The sequence below is a fragment of the Mytilus edulis genome, chromosome 4 (genome assembly GCF_963676685.1).
Source record: "Mytilus edulis chromosome 4, xbMytEdul2.2, whole genome shotgun sequence".
NCBI lineage: Eukaryota > Metazoa > Mollusca > Bivalvia > Mytilida > Mytilidae > Mytilus > Mytilus edulis.
In genome coordinates this window covers 94844219-94862499 of record NC_092347.1, presented here as the reverse complement: position 1 = coordinate 94862499, position 18281 = coordinate 94844219, and the positions used below count along the sequence as shown (strand labels likewise).

Here is an 18281-nt window from a genome sequence, read left to right as displayed (position 1 = left end):
TAGAACTCAATAAATCTATATACATATGTTAAATGAGTTGCAAATTTCAACCAAAAGTACTCACTCTATAAAATTCAAAGTTTGATAATAAACTCATCATAGATACCATAACTAATTTTTTTATTTACGCCATACGCGCGTTTCGTCTACAAAAGACTCATCAGTGATTCTCGGTTTAAAAAAAGTTTAAAAGGCCAAATAAAGTACGAATGTGGGCATTAAGGACCAAAGTTCCTAAAAATGAATACCGGTAGATTATGCTTTTGAATGATTACCCAAACAACACAGCACTCATAACTGTGGTGGAAATCTTTTATATAATTGGCTAACCAATCACTGACAGAAGAATTGAAATTCTTCCATAGGTAAAATGTAGATACCTTCACTATTTTACAAAAGAAAGTCGAATTCTCTATTGAACTTCATTCTGTAAATACTATGCACCACTCATTATCTACTGAGTATGAATTATCCTACCTGCCTAGTAATAAAAGAATTGGTTATAACTTTGCAGCGGTATATATATTGATTGGTGCATTTTTCATAAAACTTCAATACATCAAATGCGGGAGTAAACACCCAACTATACGATTTTACCGAAAATCGTATATTGTGACCTCAAACCGTATCAAATCAAGGCAGTTGGCTTTGGTTTCCAATGAAATAGATAGCAATATTTGTAAATGAAGTCTACTGATAATTCGTCAGACCTAGCAATACATTTGGAATTCGTAATCTTTATTAAGAAAGAGCTAAGTCTCAATCACAATTTTTGATATCCTGCTATAATAAATATCACAGATAAAGATAATGCAGATCATGTGCACGAAACTTTTCAAAATCATAGATAATTAGGGGATTCCCATGTTGTCTATTTCTCTTGACATCTGACAGATAGCACAGATACAACAGAAATTGACCACCAGGCAGTCATTACATGCTGAACCCTACAAAATAGTTAAGGAGAAAAATTAGGTAAAGAAAAAATACATGGATTCTGTTATTAAATCTGAAAGCTTAACAATTACATTTTACAGACATATTACCTCGAAGTGTTTATGTGTATACATGACATATACACTAAATTTTGGCTCACTCAATAACATTTGATTTGGATCATAGCTTGGTTGAATTCATGTTTATACAAGTCGTATTCGCAAAATATTTTGATTTTTGTAATTTACGACAGTCCATGGTATGTGTGGGTACTTTGTTGGCATATATTGGACATGGGGTTGGCAAAACATAAAGAAATATCCTGGCGCCATTTAGATCCGTATCTTTTCTTTCATCGCCGCGATAGAGCTTTGTTGTGCTGATGCGACGTAAAGCAAGTAAGGTGATCAAATAGTTAATCTTTTCTTTCGTCACAAATAACGGCAACCACTTAATTACAGGTACATAGAGAAGTTTTATGAAGGTTAAACATGTTTGCAAGCCCTCAAAACTCCCCTGCATGGAACAATGGTGTATAAAATAAGAACATACTGTAAAAATCAATTGGAAATTTCTTGACTCATCAGAATGACACCAAAGAAAGACACACAAGTGCCGAGAGTAAGAGTCATCACGCTGACTGATAGCTAGTTAAATGCCATTAACAAATAATAAATAAATCATTTACCCAGACTTAAGTATCAATGAGAACATATCCAATGGATTTAGTATATAGACGTTATAAACAGTCTGAGAAAAGCATTAGTTTGATCATTGCCAAACGTACACAGTAACCTTTATCAATGTAAGAACAGATAAAAATCATATTCAAATATCTTGTAACAGGGTTGAATGATATTATTTAAATTAGATAAGTTAACTCAAAGGATAAATAACATTGGATATATTGTATTCGAATTAAGAATTAAAGAAAATGAAAGGTCATCCCCTGATGACGCAGCCAAGTCGGTCATTTGCGAATATGATACCAAAAAGAATACTTTTAATTGAAATTCATTTGTTTATTAATAATTTTTCCTTACCTGGATACCACCAAGTGTTCTGATTCGTGTTCTCATGTTTATAGTACCACCTGGAACAAAATAGTGCATACAACAACATTCGCCAATTCTGGATGCTACACTACACGTCAGACATGGCAAACAACAGTATCCAATTATGCCTGTAACATAAATTCCCCCCTTATATTTTTACATGGAAGTCATTTTCCCACTTCAATACGTCATTTTATAAAGTTGATGTTGTCATGGTATGATATTAAATCATCGGGGGGGGGGGGGGGGGGGGGGGGGATGACAACAGTTCCAAATAAATAAAATGTGTTAACAATATATCAAATTAAAATGAAGTTAATGGAATACTATTAGAAAAAAAACACTTCCTTCTTTCTTTAGTATAATGACAATTGTTTTCTTTTTTAACAACAAATTTATGACATAATAATGTACGAGTAGGGTCTTGTCAGTTATTACAAATTACTTTCTTGTATTTGTTGGTTTTACTTTTTTGTTCTACTATAACTTAAGAATCATGGAAATGATTGGATTAATGAAGGCCTAGTTAAAGGTACAAGTGTCATTCATACAAAATGAATTTGAACTACGACAAAAAAAGAAAACTTGGATTTAAAGTGAAGGTTATATGTGATAGCTTACATGTTTTGCAGTCTGAGAAACAGTCGCATAAACCAGTTGACCAATCTCGATGACCATGGACATTTGAGAGAAGTAAATTTCCCATCTGAGATTGTGGTTGAACTGTTACAATTGCTGCCATCTGTTAGATAAATAATAATACAATGCTTGTGTCTTAAGGAACGATTAGGAAATATTCATAAATATAATGAGATAAAATTGAGGATGGAAATGGGGAATGTGTCAAAGAGACAACAACCCGACCATAGAGCAGACAACAGCCGAAGGCCACCAATAGGTCTTCAATGTAGCGGGAAATTTCCGCACGCGGAGGCGTCCTACAGCTGGTCCCTTAACAAATATGTATACTAGTTCAGTGATAATGGACGTCATACTAAACTCCGAATTATACACAAGAACCTAAAATTAATAATGAGACAATTTTCGATCAAAGTTCAAAAAGATGTGAACAATTACATATCACTGTACGTCCTTCAGCAGCGGATGGTTTGTTTTAAACGAAAGGTCCTTCTCTCAAACCAACCTTTTAGCGCGAGTGGCAAAAACATAATTATCAAAACACTTAGTAAGATATTTTATGAAATAAATCCGAAAAAAAGAAGGAAATTCGTTTTTATTAAAACAGTCATTAATTGATTTTTTTTTGTTCATCGATAAGAATAGAGAGATTTATAGATTGACTTTTATTCAATGCATATTTCCTGGCTGTCAGTTTTTATTTGTGGGAGAAACCAGAGTGAACCATCGACTTTTAGTAGTAAAACTGAAATTCAGGTCAATTGATTGAGTCTATTTTAAAATAACGAAAGCAGACTTAAATTCAACAAGCAAATGATAGAAAGAAAATTAATTTTGTTAGTGACGGTTCAGAAATTATAAATCTCAATAAATCCCGCAATTTTATTAATTTGAATACATTATTTTTTCAAACAGGATGTGTTTTTCAATATTCGCTAGGTTAATGATACGTAAAATATCATAAAAAAAGAACATATACCGGAGATAGATACATGCAACAAATTAAATAAGTTTATTACATAATAAAATACGTAGCAACTAAGTAAACATTAATATAACTTAGTATGACACAGTTAAGAAGGTATTTTGATATTTTCTAAGTAAAATTTATTATGTATATTCATGTCTGTTATTGCAGGAAATTGATTATTTCTACCTTTGCCTCTGAAAATTATGATTTTAACATCGAATAAATTATTCTTGTAAAGCGGCACAGAGATTATCGCTATTCCAAGAGGAATTCAAAGTTCCATAAATACTGTAACCCCCCCCCCCCCTCTATGGATATTATGAGGAAACTCTCCGAGTGGTTAACTCGCCACGTGTTCAGAAAATGTTTTATTAAACTGTTTATCGGATGAAACTTCATAACAAACTATGATTGAAATTATTAAAAAAAAACATGTTGGCGGTGTAGATGATATGTATCTGAAAAAATAAGATGTGGGCATTCGTATTTTTTAGTCTAAAACTGGATGTAACACAGTTCAGCAATACCAGAAAAGGAATTATTTTTGAATATATTTTTATAAGACATGTAAAATTTATCATGTATCCTACCAACGAAAGCTTTGAAAAAACCGTAATAAATAAACAACAGGCTTATTATTTAAATTGGTAAGCATGACGTGTATTTCATATTCAAGAGATTCATTAGCGACTCTCGATCGCAGCAGATTGCATAATTTTAAATGGTAATATGATGTTATGAAAGAGTCACAGTGTCCAAATTGCTGAACCCTTCCTCAAATCCTGGATAGAAATTGTTTACAGAAGTTGATATCCCAATGAACAGATTATTTAAGATTTGTAGCCAACCAAAAGTCCGAATGCCTAATATTCTTGAAATAAATATCAGAATGTTGCATTTTACAATTAAAGCCGTACAATGTATTTTTGCATTATTTTTATTTGAAAAAATCACTGACTGGCAACCAAAAGATTTGACATTGATTTTTTTTTAATATTTTTAATTGTACAATTCATTTACTTAGATAGTATGCGGCTTGAATTAAGAAGAATACATATCAAGAAGAAAAAAGCATAACAAAATCTATAAAATGCTAACGAAAGAATACTGAGAAGCGATTTCAGTATAAATGATAATGATTTTATTTAATTTATCATTGGTATTTTTCCCATAATGTTATAGAAATCCCTACTATTTCATTTTTTTTCTAAACGCATTTTTGAATTTGTTGGTTTACCATACCCGATTAATAATATTTTTTCTTGCATTAGCATTTACCTTGTCAGCAACAATTTATCCATTGACTAACGAAACTTCAAAAACAAAAGCAGAGGCGACGAAACAATGAGGCAATTTGGGTATTTATAGAACTATATTTTGGTCGCACACACCCCTACCCTCCCCACTAAACAATAAAAACACTTTTCCAAAGCTGGTAAATATTCAGCTGCTGTTGGTAATCTTTGATTCAAAATAACCTCAATCCACTTACTTTTAGTTCGTAAAATTAGACAATAGCAAAATCCTGTTTTCAAGTATATTGTACAGATATCAACCATTCTGATATTTTGTCTCCCCTCCCCTTCTTTTCCATGAACACCTACTCAAACCATCTAAATACTATATTCCGTCGCCTTTTATCATACCCGTAAATGTTCACAATAACTTACTTCTTCTAATAGGGTATCACTAGTTATACAAATTAACTTCTGCCTCCTTTCCAAATATTATATAATAGAAAGAAATTTGACAAAAACATCGTTCCTATTTATATTTGACCAGTATATATGAATATTCATCTAATTTTCGATAAATTTGATTTGAGCATTTGTATTCATTTTTTTTTAAAACTTATATAGAAACTCTATCAAGCGTAGTTTTAGTTTATTAAAAAAAAAGTTTAGTGTCAATAATAATTCGCCTTAGCAACAGTTTCTAACATTGAATCAACATTAAGGTTTCGTTATGCACTACACCTTTGACAACCTTCCAATTTTCCTCTTTTGATTAACTACTTCCTGTTATATTGATAATGAACTTGATCACCCATTCAATCTGAACAAACTTAAAAGACGTTGTTTTGATATGGCACAATTAATTGCACAGCAAGTGCATATGTCATAAAGCTTTATTACTTGCAGTACAAGGAAATTGAATTTTATATCAATACTATTCGTGGAGTATCAACATTTATACTTTCTCATAAGCATAATCAGGACAGGAGCTAAATATGAAATTTTGTCTACCATAAAGTCTATTTTTAACAACAATTTGTCTTAACAACAGTTTCTGATATCAAATCAACACCTACACGTTTCAAACTTGCTTATATCTTTTTGTGTTACGCACCCAATTTAGCCAACATAACGGAATCAAAAACACCTCTCATACAAGTAAGAGGTTTAATAAGCTATAAACCCAGGTTCAACCTATCATTGCATTCTGAAAATCCCTATACCAAGTCAGGAATATGACAGCTGTTGTTCATTTGTATCGTTAAAGAAGGCGTTCAGTTTTGTCAGTTTTAATTACTTCCCCTTTTTGGATTGCATTGTAGTTCGGTATTTTTTATACACTTTCATTTGTACAATGCAATACTGTTTTTTCATACTTGATATTATATCCTACTACAAATTGATATTGGCATTAAACAAAGTACTTTTAATATACACTTCATTGTGTTCACACTAATTTATTCAGAGCTATATAAAGACAACAGTAGAATACCGCTGTTCGAAATTCGTAAATCGATTAACCAAATCCGTGTTACAGGAAACACATCAGATATAAGAGGAGAACAACGACACAACAGAAACACTACAAAGAATCACACACAGAAACGAACTATAATACAACAATGGCCATGTTTCTAACTTGGTACAGGACATTTTAAGAAAAATGGTGGGTTGAACCTGGTGTTGTGTCCTCCTACTTTTATGGCAAAGTTCAATTTAACATTAAAATGACATTACAACATTACATGACAGGACTACAATACAAATAATTGGAAGAACATACAGGACACAGAAACACACAAATATTAGCTATCAAAAGGTACCAGGCTTTAATTTCATTTAATTTAATTTAATACACAGACGTGTTTCGTCTACAAAAGATTAAACAGTGACGCTCAGATTAAAAAAAGTTCGAAACCAAAAACAAGTACAAAAAAGAAGAGCATTGGGGACTAAAAATCCACAAAAGTTGTGACAAATATTTCTAAGGTTATCTGCCTGAGATAAGAACATCTTAAGAATTTAGAAATAACTTTTGCAAACAGTAAATTTATAAAAATGACTATATTATAGATATACATGTTAACACCGAAGTGGTTACTAACTACAGAATAAAAACAAATACATAAAACAACCTAAAAATCAGCACAAATAAAAAAAAACACAGCTGAACAACGTATTAGAAAAAAGAAATCAACCCACAAAAGTGACGTCACATTTAAATTTCTAAAAAATTTCTAAAAAAATGGATAGAGCTCAAGGTTAGGTTTATAATACTTATATTACGTGTATCAATAACAAAGAAACTTACAATACATATTAATACAAAATTGTGGTAATTGGATAATTAATTGTGTTATATAGCTAAACTGTAAACCTATACATCGTGTAAATTTAGTTGACCCAAACTAAAATCTTATAAATGAACTGGGTGGTTAATTATCTTTACCCTAACACACGAATAGAACAGAAAAAAATATACAACTACAAACGATAAGACATTTGACAATTTCACAAGCCCAGTAATCAGCACGTCGGTGATAACACGAATATCAATTATATGGTCATCTTTATAAATATACTGTCTGCAAAAGTATGAATTATTCCAGGCATTAGTTACCTTCGCCGTATTTGGAACAACTTTTTGGAATTTTGGGTTCTCAATGCTCTTCAACTTTATAGTTGTTTGGCTTTCTAACTATTTTAATCTGAGCGTCACTGAGGATTTACTAAGATTTCCTACACCAGGAATAAATTACCTTTGCTCTTCCTGGCAAAAACCTTTCAGAATTTTGAGATTTATTACATACTTTACTTTGCCTTTTTAACGTTGTTCTATTCGAGCTTCAATGCCGAGTCTTTTGTAATTGAAACGCACGAATAAAATTCTTGTACTTTTGCTGAGTTTATTTGTTCATTGCTATACCTGTCAAACTACAGGGATTTGTTTTAGTTATTGTAAAATTTAATGTTTAATTCAAAATTATTTTTGAAAGCACACCATGACTTAACAATTAAGGGAAAAGACATATTGGTTTTTGATTTTTCAGGAATTTTGGTTTGACTAGATTATGGGATAGAATCATTTGAACAGAGAGCATTTCCAATTTATAATTACAAAAATGAGAATAAATTGTATTTATGAAAACGAAATCCCTATTTGGCTGACTTGAAAGTTATCATTTTTCCAGATTATATAATTACTTTTAAAATTTAGGAAAAGGATTTCGTTGAGTACAACATTCAATTCAACCAATCCATAAAGATCTCAAGAGTTTCAAGTATTAAACTATGTCCTTTTAAAACTAGATATCCAAGGTACAAAATGATGTAAACAAGGTATTACCATACTTGTCAAGAAAGTTTACATAAATACATGATATCTGTTCTTACACTAATGACTATAAAATGATAGCAAAGTAATATTTAAAATTTGAGTTATCTCCTATTGTTCATAATTGTAGTAGAACCAACCTACAATATTCACAGTATTGCCTTCGATTGCAAAAACGAAGGCATAACTTAAATTTCAGCTCACATTGTCCTTTGAAAAAAAAACATTTTACATATACCAGGCCTTCGAACTGGTTTTTATTGAAAGTCCATCTGGTGTTACAAATTATAACCCTGGTATCCTTGATGAGGTGTTTTACACAGATTATTATAGTATGATGTATTGTTTGGGTCATAAATATGAACCCACTTTGAATTATGTGCAGTTAAAGTTGCCTAGACTGTACGGTGTATAACAATTTCATGAAATACTATTTGTTTCTGAACTGCAAACGCATTGTCAAATGACCTGTAACGAAATTGAGTTATGGAGATGCAAATGACGAGATTCTTGGTCAGTCATAAATATCGTACTAAGACTCAGAAATTATCCTATCAAAACCTGGCTTTGGTGCTTTAAATTTCAAATATTTGTCTTTAAGCGTTCCTGATGAAGGTAAATCCAGAAAAGCGCTTCGAACGCATGAAATTATTAAACGTGTTGTTTCCAATTTTTTACATCACTGGGTCGATACCTCTGCAGGTGGATTATTAGTCCCCGAGGGTTTCATCAGCTCAGTAGTCAGTACTTCGGTACTGACATGAGTTAATAAACTTTTCTAAAATTGTCCGTTTATAAATTTTGAAATTATAAAGAAACTAAGGTTTCAACTCCCTCAGGAAAAGCTTCGAACGTATGAAATTATTAAACGTGTAGTTTCCAATATCTTAATTTGTTCAAACAGGACATGTTTTGCAATATTAGCTTGGTTAATGATACATAAGATATTACACAAAAGAACATATACCGGAGATAGATAAATGCAACAAATTAAATAAGTTTATCAAATAATATAACACGTAGCAACCAAGTAAACATTAGTATGCCTTAGTATGACACAATTAAGAAAGTATTTTGATTTTTTTCTAGGTAAAATTTATTATGTATATATCCATGTCTGTTATTGTAGGAAACATTTCTTCCATTAATGATCGAACATACAAAATAATAGTCTAGATTTTTTTTTAGTATGAAATTCAAAACAGTGTAGCTGTGGCCATTGATTGACCCATCAAAATCATCCATTGACTGGGACAATTTACGTGAACGTTTGTCTGTAACAACCACTGTTCATGACGTACCTACGATAGACATTTAAACTGTGGGGTCACCAAAGGTTTCTTAACGCCTTTAATTATAAAATAATTCGAAAAATTAATCAGGAATAAACTTTGTGTTTTGATTTATATAATTGATATAAATCAAAATATCGTGTTATTTCTGATTAATTTTTCGAATTACTTTATTTAGGTTTTGAGAACCTTTGGTGACCCCATAGTTTAAGTTTCTTTAAAAAGTACATAGTGAGCATTGGTCGTTACATACAAACGTTCACCTAAATTGTCCCAGTCAATGAATGATTTTAATGTGTCAATCAATGGCCACAGCTACACTGTTTTGAATTTCATACTATGTATCTCGTAAGTTGTCCTCCTTTAACTGTTTTATCAAACTATAATTTTAACATCGAATAAGTTTTTCCTGTAAAGTGACACAGATTATTGCTATAATAAGACGGAGTCAGCATTCCTCAAAAACTTTAATCTTACCCCGCCACATGGCCAATATCAGGACCCTCTTCAGTTGTTAACCTGCCACATGTTCAGAAAATGTTTTCTAAAAACGTTAATCGGATGATACCAAGACCTTGTCGAAAAATATTCCGTATCAACTTAAATAATACACGATGGTCTTGAAGTATAGATGATAGGTACTGTCGTTGTTTATCATCATCATTACGTGTTTTGGTGCTTTTAGTTGTCTTTGTATTTTTTAACCTTTACTGTTGAGTCCATTTTTCGTAATATACTCTTGGTGTCGCTCAGTAATTATACATGCCGCTATTGTGTTATGATCATTTATTGTATTCTAGTCTTTTATTTTGCTTATGAACTTTTTCTATATAGAATGAAATTCAAAACAGTGTGGCTGTGGCCATTGATTGACACATTAAATTCATCCATTGACTGGGACAATTTAGGTGAACGTTTGTATGTAACGACCACTGCTCACTATGTACTTTTTAAAGAAACTTAAGCTATGGGGTCACTAAAGGTTCTCAACACCTTAATAAAGTAATTCGAAAAATTAATCAGAAATAACACGATGTTTTGATTTATATCAATTATATAAATCAAAACTTAAAGGTTATTCCTGATTAATTTTTCGAATTATTTTATAATTAAAGGCGTTAAGAAACCTTTGGTGACCCCACAGTTTAAATGTCTATAGTTGGTACGTCGTGATCAGTGGTCGTTACAGACAAACGTTCACGTAAATGGTCCCAGTCAATGGATGAATTTAATGTGTCAATCAATGGCCACAGCCACACTGTTTTGAATTTCATTCTAGATATAAGAAGTGGTATGCGTGTAAATGAGACACTTCTCAATCAAAAAAGTTTGAGCTTTGGATTTTGCCATTTGATAAAGGACTTTCTGTTTTCAATTTATTTGAAGTTCAGTTTTTTTGCTATTTTACTTTTTCCACAATTATTTACGTATTTTCAGTCTAAAGCAGGACTAACTTCAGTTTGGCAATATCAAGAAATAATTTATTTTGAGTTTTGATTTTTTATTATTGTTTCTTCGGTACGCAACCATGATCATAAGAAACAATTTTCTAAGACACGTAACATTTATAATGTTTCCTACCGACCATAGCTTTGAAAAACACTCATAAAAGACAACAGGATAATTGTATATTTTAATAAATTCATAATTTATTTCAAGCATGATGTGTATGCTGGTGGAGATTTATTTCCCCGAGGGTATCACAAGCCCAGTAGTCAGCACTTTGGTGCTGACATGAATTGACATGAATTGTTAGGAATTTTGATCCTCAATGCTCTTCAACTTCGTACTTTATTTGGCCTTTTTAACTTTTTTGGATTCGAGCGTCACTGGTGAGTCTTTTGTAGACGAAACGCGCATCTGGCGTATATACAAAATTTAGTCCTGGTATCTATGATGAGTTTATTTTCATCTTCATGAGATTAATTAGCGACTCTCGATCGAAACAGATGCATTATATTAAGAAAAATGTATTTTACATAGTAATATATTATTATTAGAGTCAGTGTCCAAATTTCTCAAACCTTCCTCAAATCCTGGATAGATAAAAACCTGACAGAAGTTGATATCCACAAAAAAAAAACTATTTGCACTTAGGGAATATTTCCAAGTTTTATGTTCTTCAGGGATGAACAGCTAATGTAAGATGTGTAGTCGAACCAAATGTCCGAATGCTTGACATTAGTTTTTTATCTTTTTTTTTAATATTTATAATTGTAACGTCCATTGAAGTAGACAGTATGTGGTTTCGATGAAGAAGACAACATAATAAATGTACAGAAAAAAAGAAAAACAAAATCTTTATAATGCAGGAGAACAAATGCTTTCAATTGGGTTAAGTATAAATGTTAATGACTTTTGCTTAATGTTATTGACCTCATCCACCACACATTATTTCAATTATTTTCTAAACGGATTTTTTAATTATTTGTTAAACCATAACTCATTATCACTATTTTTTTGGTGGGCATTAGCATTCAGCATATCTATGTTATATGTTCAACAGTTTGTATATTGACTAAAACAACTTAAGCTAAAACAAAAGCAGAGGTGATGAAACAATAAGACAATGTGTTATTGATAGAACTATTTTTTTTTGTCAATACCCCGAACTTTTCAAACAATTTCAAAATCTAGTACACATAACAGCTGCTATTAAACTCGGATTCAAAAAAAACTAAATCCACTTACTTTTAGTTCGTAAAATTGGACAACAGCAAAATCCTTTTTGTACAGACATAAAAAAAATTATGGAATCCCCCCACCCCCATCCTTATTGTCATACACCATAACACCACTCTTCTGAAAACTATGTTCCGTTGCCTTTAATCATACCTGTAAATGATTACAATTACTTACGTCTGCTAATATGGTATTAGTAATGATACCCAGTAACTTCTTCCACCTCTCCAAATATTATGATTATGATATAAATTCGACCAAAACAACGTTTCTTTTTATATTTGACAATGCTGTATGAATATTCATTAAGTTATCGATAATTTTGATTGGAGCATTTGCATTCATTTTTTTACTTTTATGTAAATTGCTTTTAGAAACTTTATCAAGCGTAGTTTAATTTATTAACAGAAAAACGTTTAGTGTCAATAAACAATTCGTTTTAGCAACAGTTTCTCATATTGAATCAACATTAAGGTTTCGTTATGCATTGCACTTTTGACAACCTTCCAACTTCTATTCGGTGAGTGTTAATATTTATACTTTCTCATAAGCATCATCAGGACAGGAGTTAAATATGAAATTTTGTCAACCATAAAACTTATTTTAAACAACAATTTGTCTTGAAACAGTTTTTAATATCAAATCAACACCACGTTTCAAACTAGCTACCTTCTTTTGATTAACTACTTTCTGTTATATTGATGATGAACTTGATCACCCATTCAATCTGATAGGAATTTCATAAGTCTACAGTCATAGAACGGACTTGTTTAGCACTTTTTTGACTGCAAGGTATTTCCTTATTAGAATGGAATGTAATAAATGCAAGCTTTCATACAAGTAAGAGGTTTAGCTAGCTATAAACCCATGTGCAACCTATCGTTGCATTCTGAAAATCCCTATACCAAGTCAGGAATATGATAGCTGTTGTTCATTTGTATCGTTGAAAGAAGGCGTTCGGTTTTGTCAGTTTTAATGACTTCCCCTTTTTGAATTGCATTGTAGTTCGGTATTTTTTTATATACTTTTATTTGTACAATGCATTACTGTTTTTTTTTCATACTTGATATTATACCCTACTACCAAATAATATTGGCATTAAACAAAGTATTTTTGTTAACACTCATTCATTCAGAGTTATAAACACTGACATCTATATTAGACAACAGTGGCTTAATAATATTATTTACAAAGCAAACAAACTTAAAAGGTTATTACTCGTTACCGGTTAGAGTTTGACCAGTCATTTGCAATTCATGTATGTTTACGCGCGCTGGCGTATTTAATTACAAGCCTGGTACCTTTGATAACTATTTACACCACTGAGTCGATGCCACTGCTGGTGGAAGTGTCGTCCCCAAGGGTATCACAAAGCCAGTGGTAACATGAATATCAATTATATGGTCATTTTTATAAATTTACTGTTTGCAAAAGTATGAATTACTGCAGATACTAAGGATTTTCTTATCCCATGCTTATGTTACCCTTGCCGTATTTGGAACCACTTTGTTGAATTTTGGGTCCTCAATGCTCTTCAACTTTATACTTTTTTGGCTTTCTAACTATTTTGAACGGAGCGTCACTGATGATTTACCAAAGATTTCCTACACCAGGGATAAATACCCTTATTTCTTTTGCAGCAAAAATACTGCAATCTGATTGGTTGACTACCCCGGTGTAAATAACACCCCACCCTTGTTCACCCGGGGATAAAGAAAATTTTGCCAAAATTTGAAGAAAAAAAAAAGGAAATTTTGCCAAAAAAAAATTTAAAAAATAAAATTTTCCCAAAATAAATTAAAAAAAATAATAAAAAGAAAATGCTAAAAAAAAAAAAAAAAATAAATAAATTTAAAAATTTAGTTTTTTTGTTTTTTTGTCAAGTCAAAAGAACACAAAAATTTTCTGAATTTTTCAAAATATAAAGTAAAAAAGTATTTGACAATGAGCAGCAACATGGACATTAAAATTACATTAATTTACGCTGGAAATTTTTCATTACCATTTAATTTTACATCCTGGTTTAAAATGAGTAAAGGAATTGTTCATAAGAAATAAGTTCGTTATCTTGGTGTAATCAGGGGTGTACGGAATTTTACACCGTTGTTGAAAATTCATACATCCATTCGGCTGCGCCTCAGGGTGTATGAATTTTCAACAACGGTGTAAAATTCTGTACACCCCTGATTACACCAAGATAACTAATATTAGCTGTTTCTGGCAAATACTAGAATTTTGGGCTTCATATCATACTTTACTTTGCCTTTTCAACGTTTTTGTTTCGAGCTTCAATTATCTTTTGTAGACAAAACGCACTTATGATGAGTTGTTGTTCATTGCTTTACATGTCAAACTAAAGGTATTTTGTTTTGTTCATTGCTATACATGTCAAATTAAAGGGATTTTTTTGTTCATTGTAAAATTTAATGTTTAATGCAAAATTATTTTCAAAAACACAGATAAAGATTACGCCATGACTTATGCAACAATTAGGGGAAAAGACATATTGGTTTTTGATTTTTGAATTTTGGTTCGACAAGATTATGTGATAAAATTATTTAAACAGAGAGCATTTCCAATTTATAATTACAAAAATGAGAATAAATTGTATTTATGAAAACTAAATTCCTATTTGGCTGACTTGAAAGTTTTCATTTTTCCAGATTATATAATTACTTTTAAAATTTAGGAAAACGATTTCGAATCGTTAAGTACAACATTCAATTCAACCAATCCATAAAGATCTCAAGAGTTTCAAGTATTAAACTATGTCCTTAAATAGATATCCAAGGTACAAAATGATGTAAACAAGGTATTACCATACTTGTCAAGAAAGTTTACATAAATACATGATATCTGTTCTTACACTAATGACTAATAAATGATAGCAAAGTAATATTTAAAATTTGAGTTATCTCCTATTGTTCATAATTGTAGTAGAACCACAACTATCCTATCAAAAACTGGCTTTAGTGTGTTATACTCCGGGTATTGAGAAGGTTTCTTTTCATCAAAAATGCATGTATCTAGTCAGAAATGTGACAGTTGTTATTTTATCGTTCCGTCAGGTCTTATGAACTTACACCTTTTTGTATTAACTTTGGAGGTCGTATTTTCTTGTTGTTTTATAAATAAAAGGCCAGGTCTACTATTCTAAACTTTATAATTATTATTGCAAATTCACAAAATATATTGATAGCTTTTTGGGTTTACTTACCAATATGATCGTAAAATAATAATAAATGCAAGTCACAATCTGACCTTGTTTGGTATGTGAAGGGAACTATTTTAATAAATGAAAGATTGAGAATATATTCAGGAAATGATTAAAAATTCCTATTTTTCTTGGTCACAGGCCTCTTTCATCCCAACATCGCAATACCTAATAAATGTTATTTAATCATGTTAAAATAACGCGTTCAATTATCTGATGATCAATTCGCAAGATTCACTGCTGTTCAAAACCATTTTGTAGCAGTATATATGAAGATAATATTACATTCGTCGATGAGTTGTTATACACATACTGTAGAGTTTCGTTGTTTTCACTAACGGTGTTATGTTCAAAAGGTGGTATATTTTTTTTACAGTTAATCATATTGAAATTCCATCGTGTTGAGCAAAAATGGTATTCCTCACTTCTCTCAGTCTTTCACAGTTTAAAAATAAATGTTCTATATTTTTATCATCCTTTGCTCATGCCAGGAATTTGGCTTGGTCTCTGCTCATTATAATCATTTTTGCTGTGTATGATATAAAATAAACTCATCATAGATAGCAGGATTAAATTTTGTATTTACGCCAGACAAAAAACACATCAGTGACACTCGATTCAACAAAAATAAAACGGCCAAATACAGTACGAAGTTGAAGAGCATTGAGGACCAAAATTCCTAAAAGTTCAGCCAAATACAGCTAAGGTTATCTGTTCTTGAGGTAGAAAAGCCTTAGTATTTCTAAAGTTCAAATCTTTGTTAACAGTTAATTCATAAATATATGACCATATCAATGATACTACTGGGCTGATGATACTGATGGTACAAGCCTGTGAGCAGTTAAACTTTTACTGGAACCTGATACTCTGTATAAATGTGCATCGTTCTATTTATGTTCTCCTTGTGACTTCTAGTGTTTTTTTTACGCTTGGTTGTCCTAACTTATGTACGATTGAGAAGTTCTACTGTCATGTGAAGTTGCTGGTAACTTCTTCGCATTCATTGTATCGTAGCTAATTTATTTTGCTGACTTCTAAAAGCCGCCTTATGACAATTAATGAACGACTGAGTGATACAGCTAATAGAAATACGATTACTCCTTTTTTATGCACATTCAATCAATAATATTTTTATGACACTGTGGTAGATCTTACTAGTTTTTGGATGAAGTCGACGAATTTTGTGCTTCCTGAAGTACTTTGAACGCAATGATAGATATAAGCGAGTCCCATGAATTCGAAACGGAGGATCATGTCAGGAATAAGTGAAGGACGTAATCGGTAGATGTACAGAGTTGTGAACTGACACAAAGACATACATACTAGTAATTGCTTAACCAATCTGTGGTTGCCACCATGATGTTTTTGTTGCTTTATCTGTGACAAAACTTTGACGTTTCAAAAATACTAAGAACTTTCTACCTAGGAATATATTCCTTGGCTGTATTTGACAAAATGTTTTTGAATGTTTGGTCTTCAATGTTTTTCATTTGCGTACTTTATATAACATATAATTTAAATTTTTAAATTCTAGCGCTACGGATGAGTCATTTGTGGCCATGCGTCTGGCATAAAAATATAATCCTTGTAAAATGATGAGATAACTTGTTTTCCGTCGTTTAACCTCATAGCCGTTGAGATAGTTTTTGTGATTTTTGAAGTGCACCCCTCTATATTGTTTTTAAACACCATATAAGGTAGAACCGAATGTTCTCTCTGGTATCTTTCGCCCTTCTTTTATGCGAAAACAAACGGGTTACTTACTTAAAAAGAGGGAAACACGTCAACTATCAGAACAAAGAACGGAACAACAGAAACACAGAACTGCAATAAAAGCAAACGCAAACATACATAGAAACAGACTATTTGATAAAAAAAAAACCCTGCCATATTCCTAACTTGGTACAGGACATTTTAAGATAAAAATGATGGGTTGAATTCAGTATTAAGGCTAGCCAACCCTCCCGCTTATATAACAATGTTACAAATACCGCTAAAATGACAACATTATGTGACAGGAACATAAGTGTTTAATGTGGAAAAAAATAAAAGTGTTGATTTTGTTTTTTTAGATCGATGTGATTGCGATTCATAAATTTTGAAGCATTATGATATCTTTACTGTTTACAAATATTTGAATTTTTTGAAATACTCAGGCTTTTCTACCTCAGGCATAGATTACCTTAGCTGTATTTGGCAAAAATTTTAGGATTTTTGGTTCTCAATGCTCTTCAACTTCGTACTTTATTTGGCCTTTTTAAAAAAAATTGGATTCGAGCGTCTTTGATGAGTCTTTTGTAGACGAAACGCGCGTCTGGCGTATATACTAAATTAAGTCCTGGTATCTATGATGAGTTTATTCACTTTTTTCCAATATAAAGATATCTGATTGAAAACGCTCACGATAATAATTAAACTTCGTGTCTTACCGCAGACAGATAAATAGTCAAATCGCATGTGAATAGAAGAGATTCGCCTCGTCTGTTTTTATGTTAATATTAATGGAAAGCATGATAGATTTGTGATATTTCTCAACTCTCTGTTGTGAAGGATGAAGGTGTATAAGTTGGATTCCAAAATCATATTTGTAGTGAACTTTACACATTAAAATAATGATATTTGCATGTAAAGACCGTCTTTTTTTAGGAACAACAATATAGCTTGTCGTTTCGAAAGGATACAGCAGCCTCAACAACAGGCTTCTTGAAAGGGTTTTACATTCTTGCTTTCATAGTATATCTCAGTTTATATGTGCTTCTAAATGCTTAATCTAACATCGTTTGTCAATTGTTGGGCTAGAACATTCGATATTTAGGCCATTGACGTCGTTATTTTTTACGTTGCCTAGTTTACCATTTATTAGACAGTGATATTTTATTTTGAGTGTATTCCTTGGTGCAATTGATTTGGTGTAGTTATAAGAA

General features: G+C 31.4%; 1 protein-coding gene across 3 annotated transcripts; it reads right to left on the bottom strand.

The window, feature by feature from the left end:
* Positions 1 to 721: 721 nt before the first annotated feature.
* Positions 722 to 12423, bottom strand: LOC139521101 (placenta-specific gene 8 protein-like). 3 transcript variants are annotated; one of them, XM_071314377.1, is made up of 4 exons: positions 12321 to 12423; positions 2613 to 2733; positions 1980 to 2119; positions 722 to 947 (listed from the first exon to the last, which is right to left on the bottom strand). In XM_071314377.1, exons 2-4 carry the CDS (start codon positions 2731 to 2733, stop codon positions 852 to 854), a joined length of 357 nt encoding a protein of 118 aa, XP_071170478.1. In that variant the 5' UTR covers positions 12321 to 12423; the 3' UTR covers positions 722 to 851. The 3 variants fall into 3 exon arrangements, with proteins under 3 accessions (XP_071170478.1, XP_071170477.1, XP_071170479.1); XM_071314376.1 differs by lacking the exon at positions 12321 to 12423 and adding an exon at positions 5271 to 5408; XM_071314378.1 differs by lacking the exon at positions 12321 to 12423 and adding an exon at positions 5093 to 5200.
* Positions 12424 to 18281: the final 5858 nt, after the last annotated feature.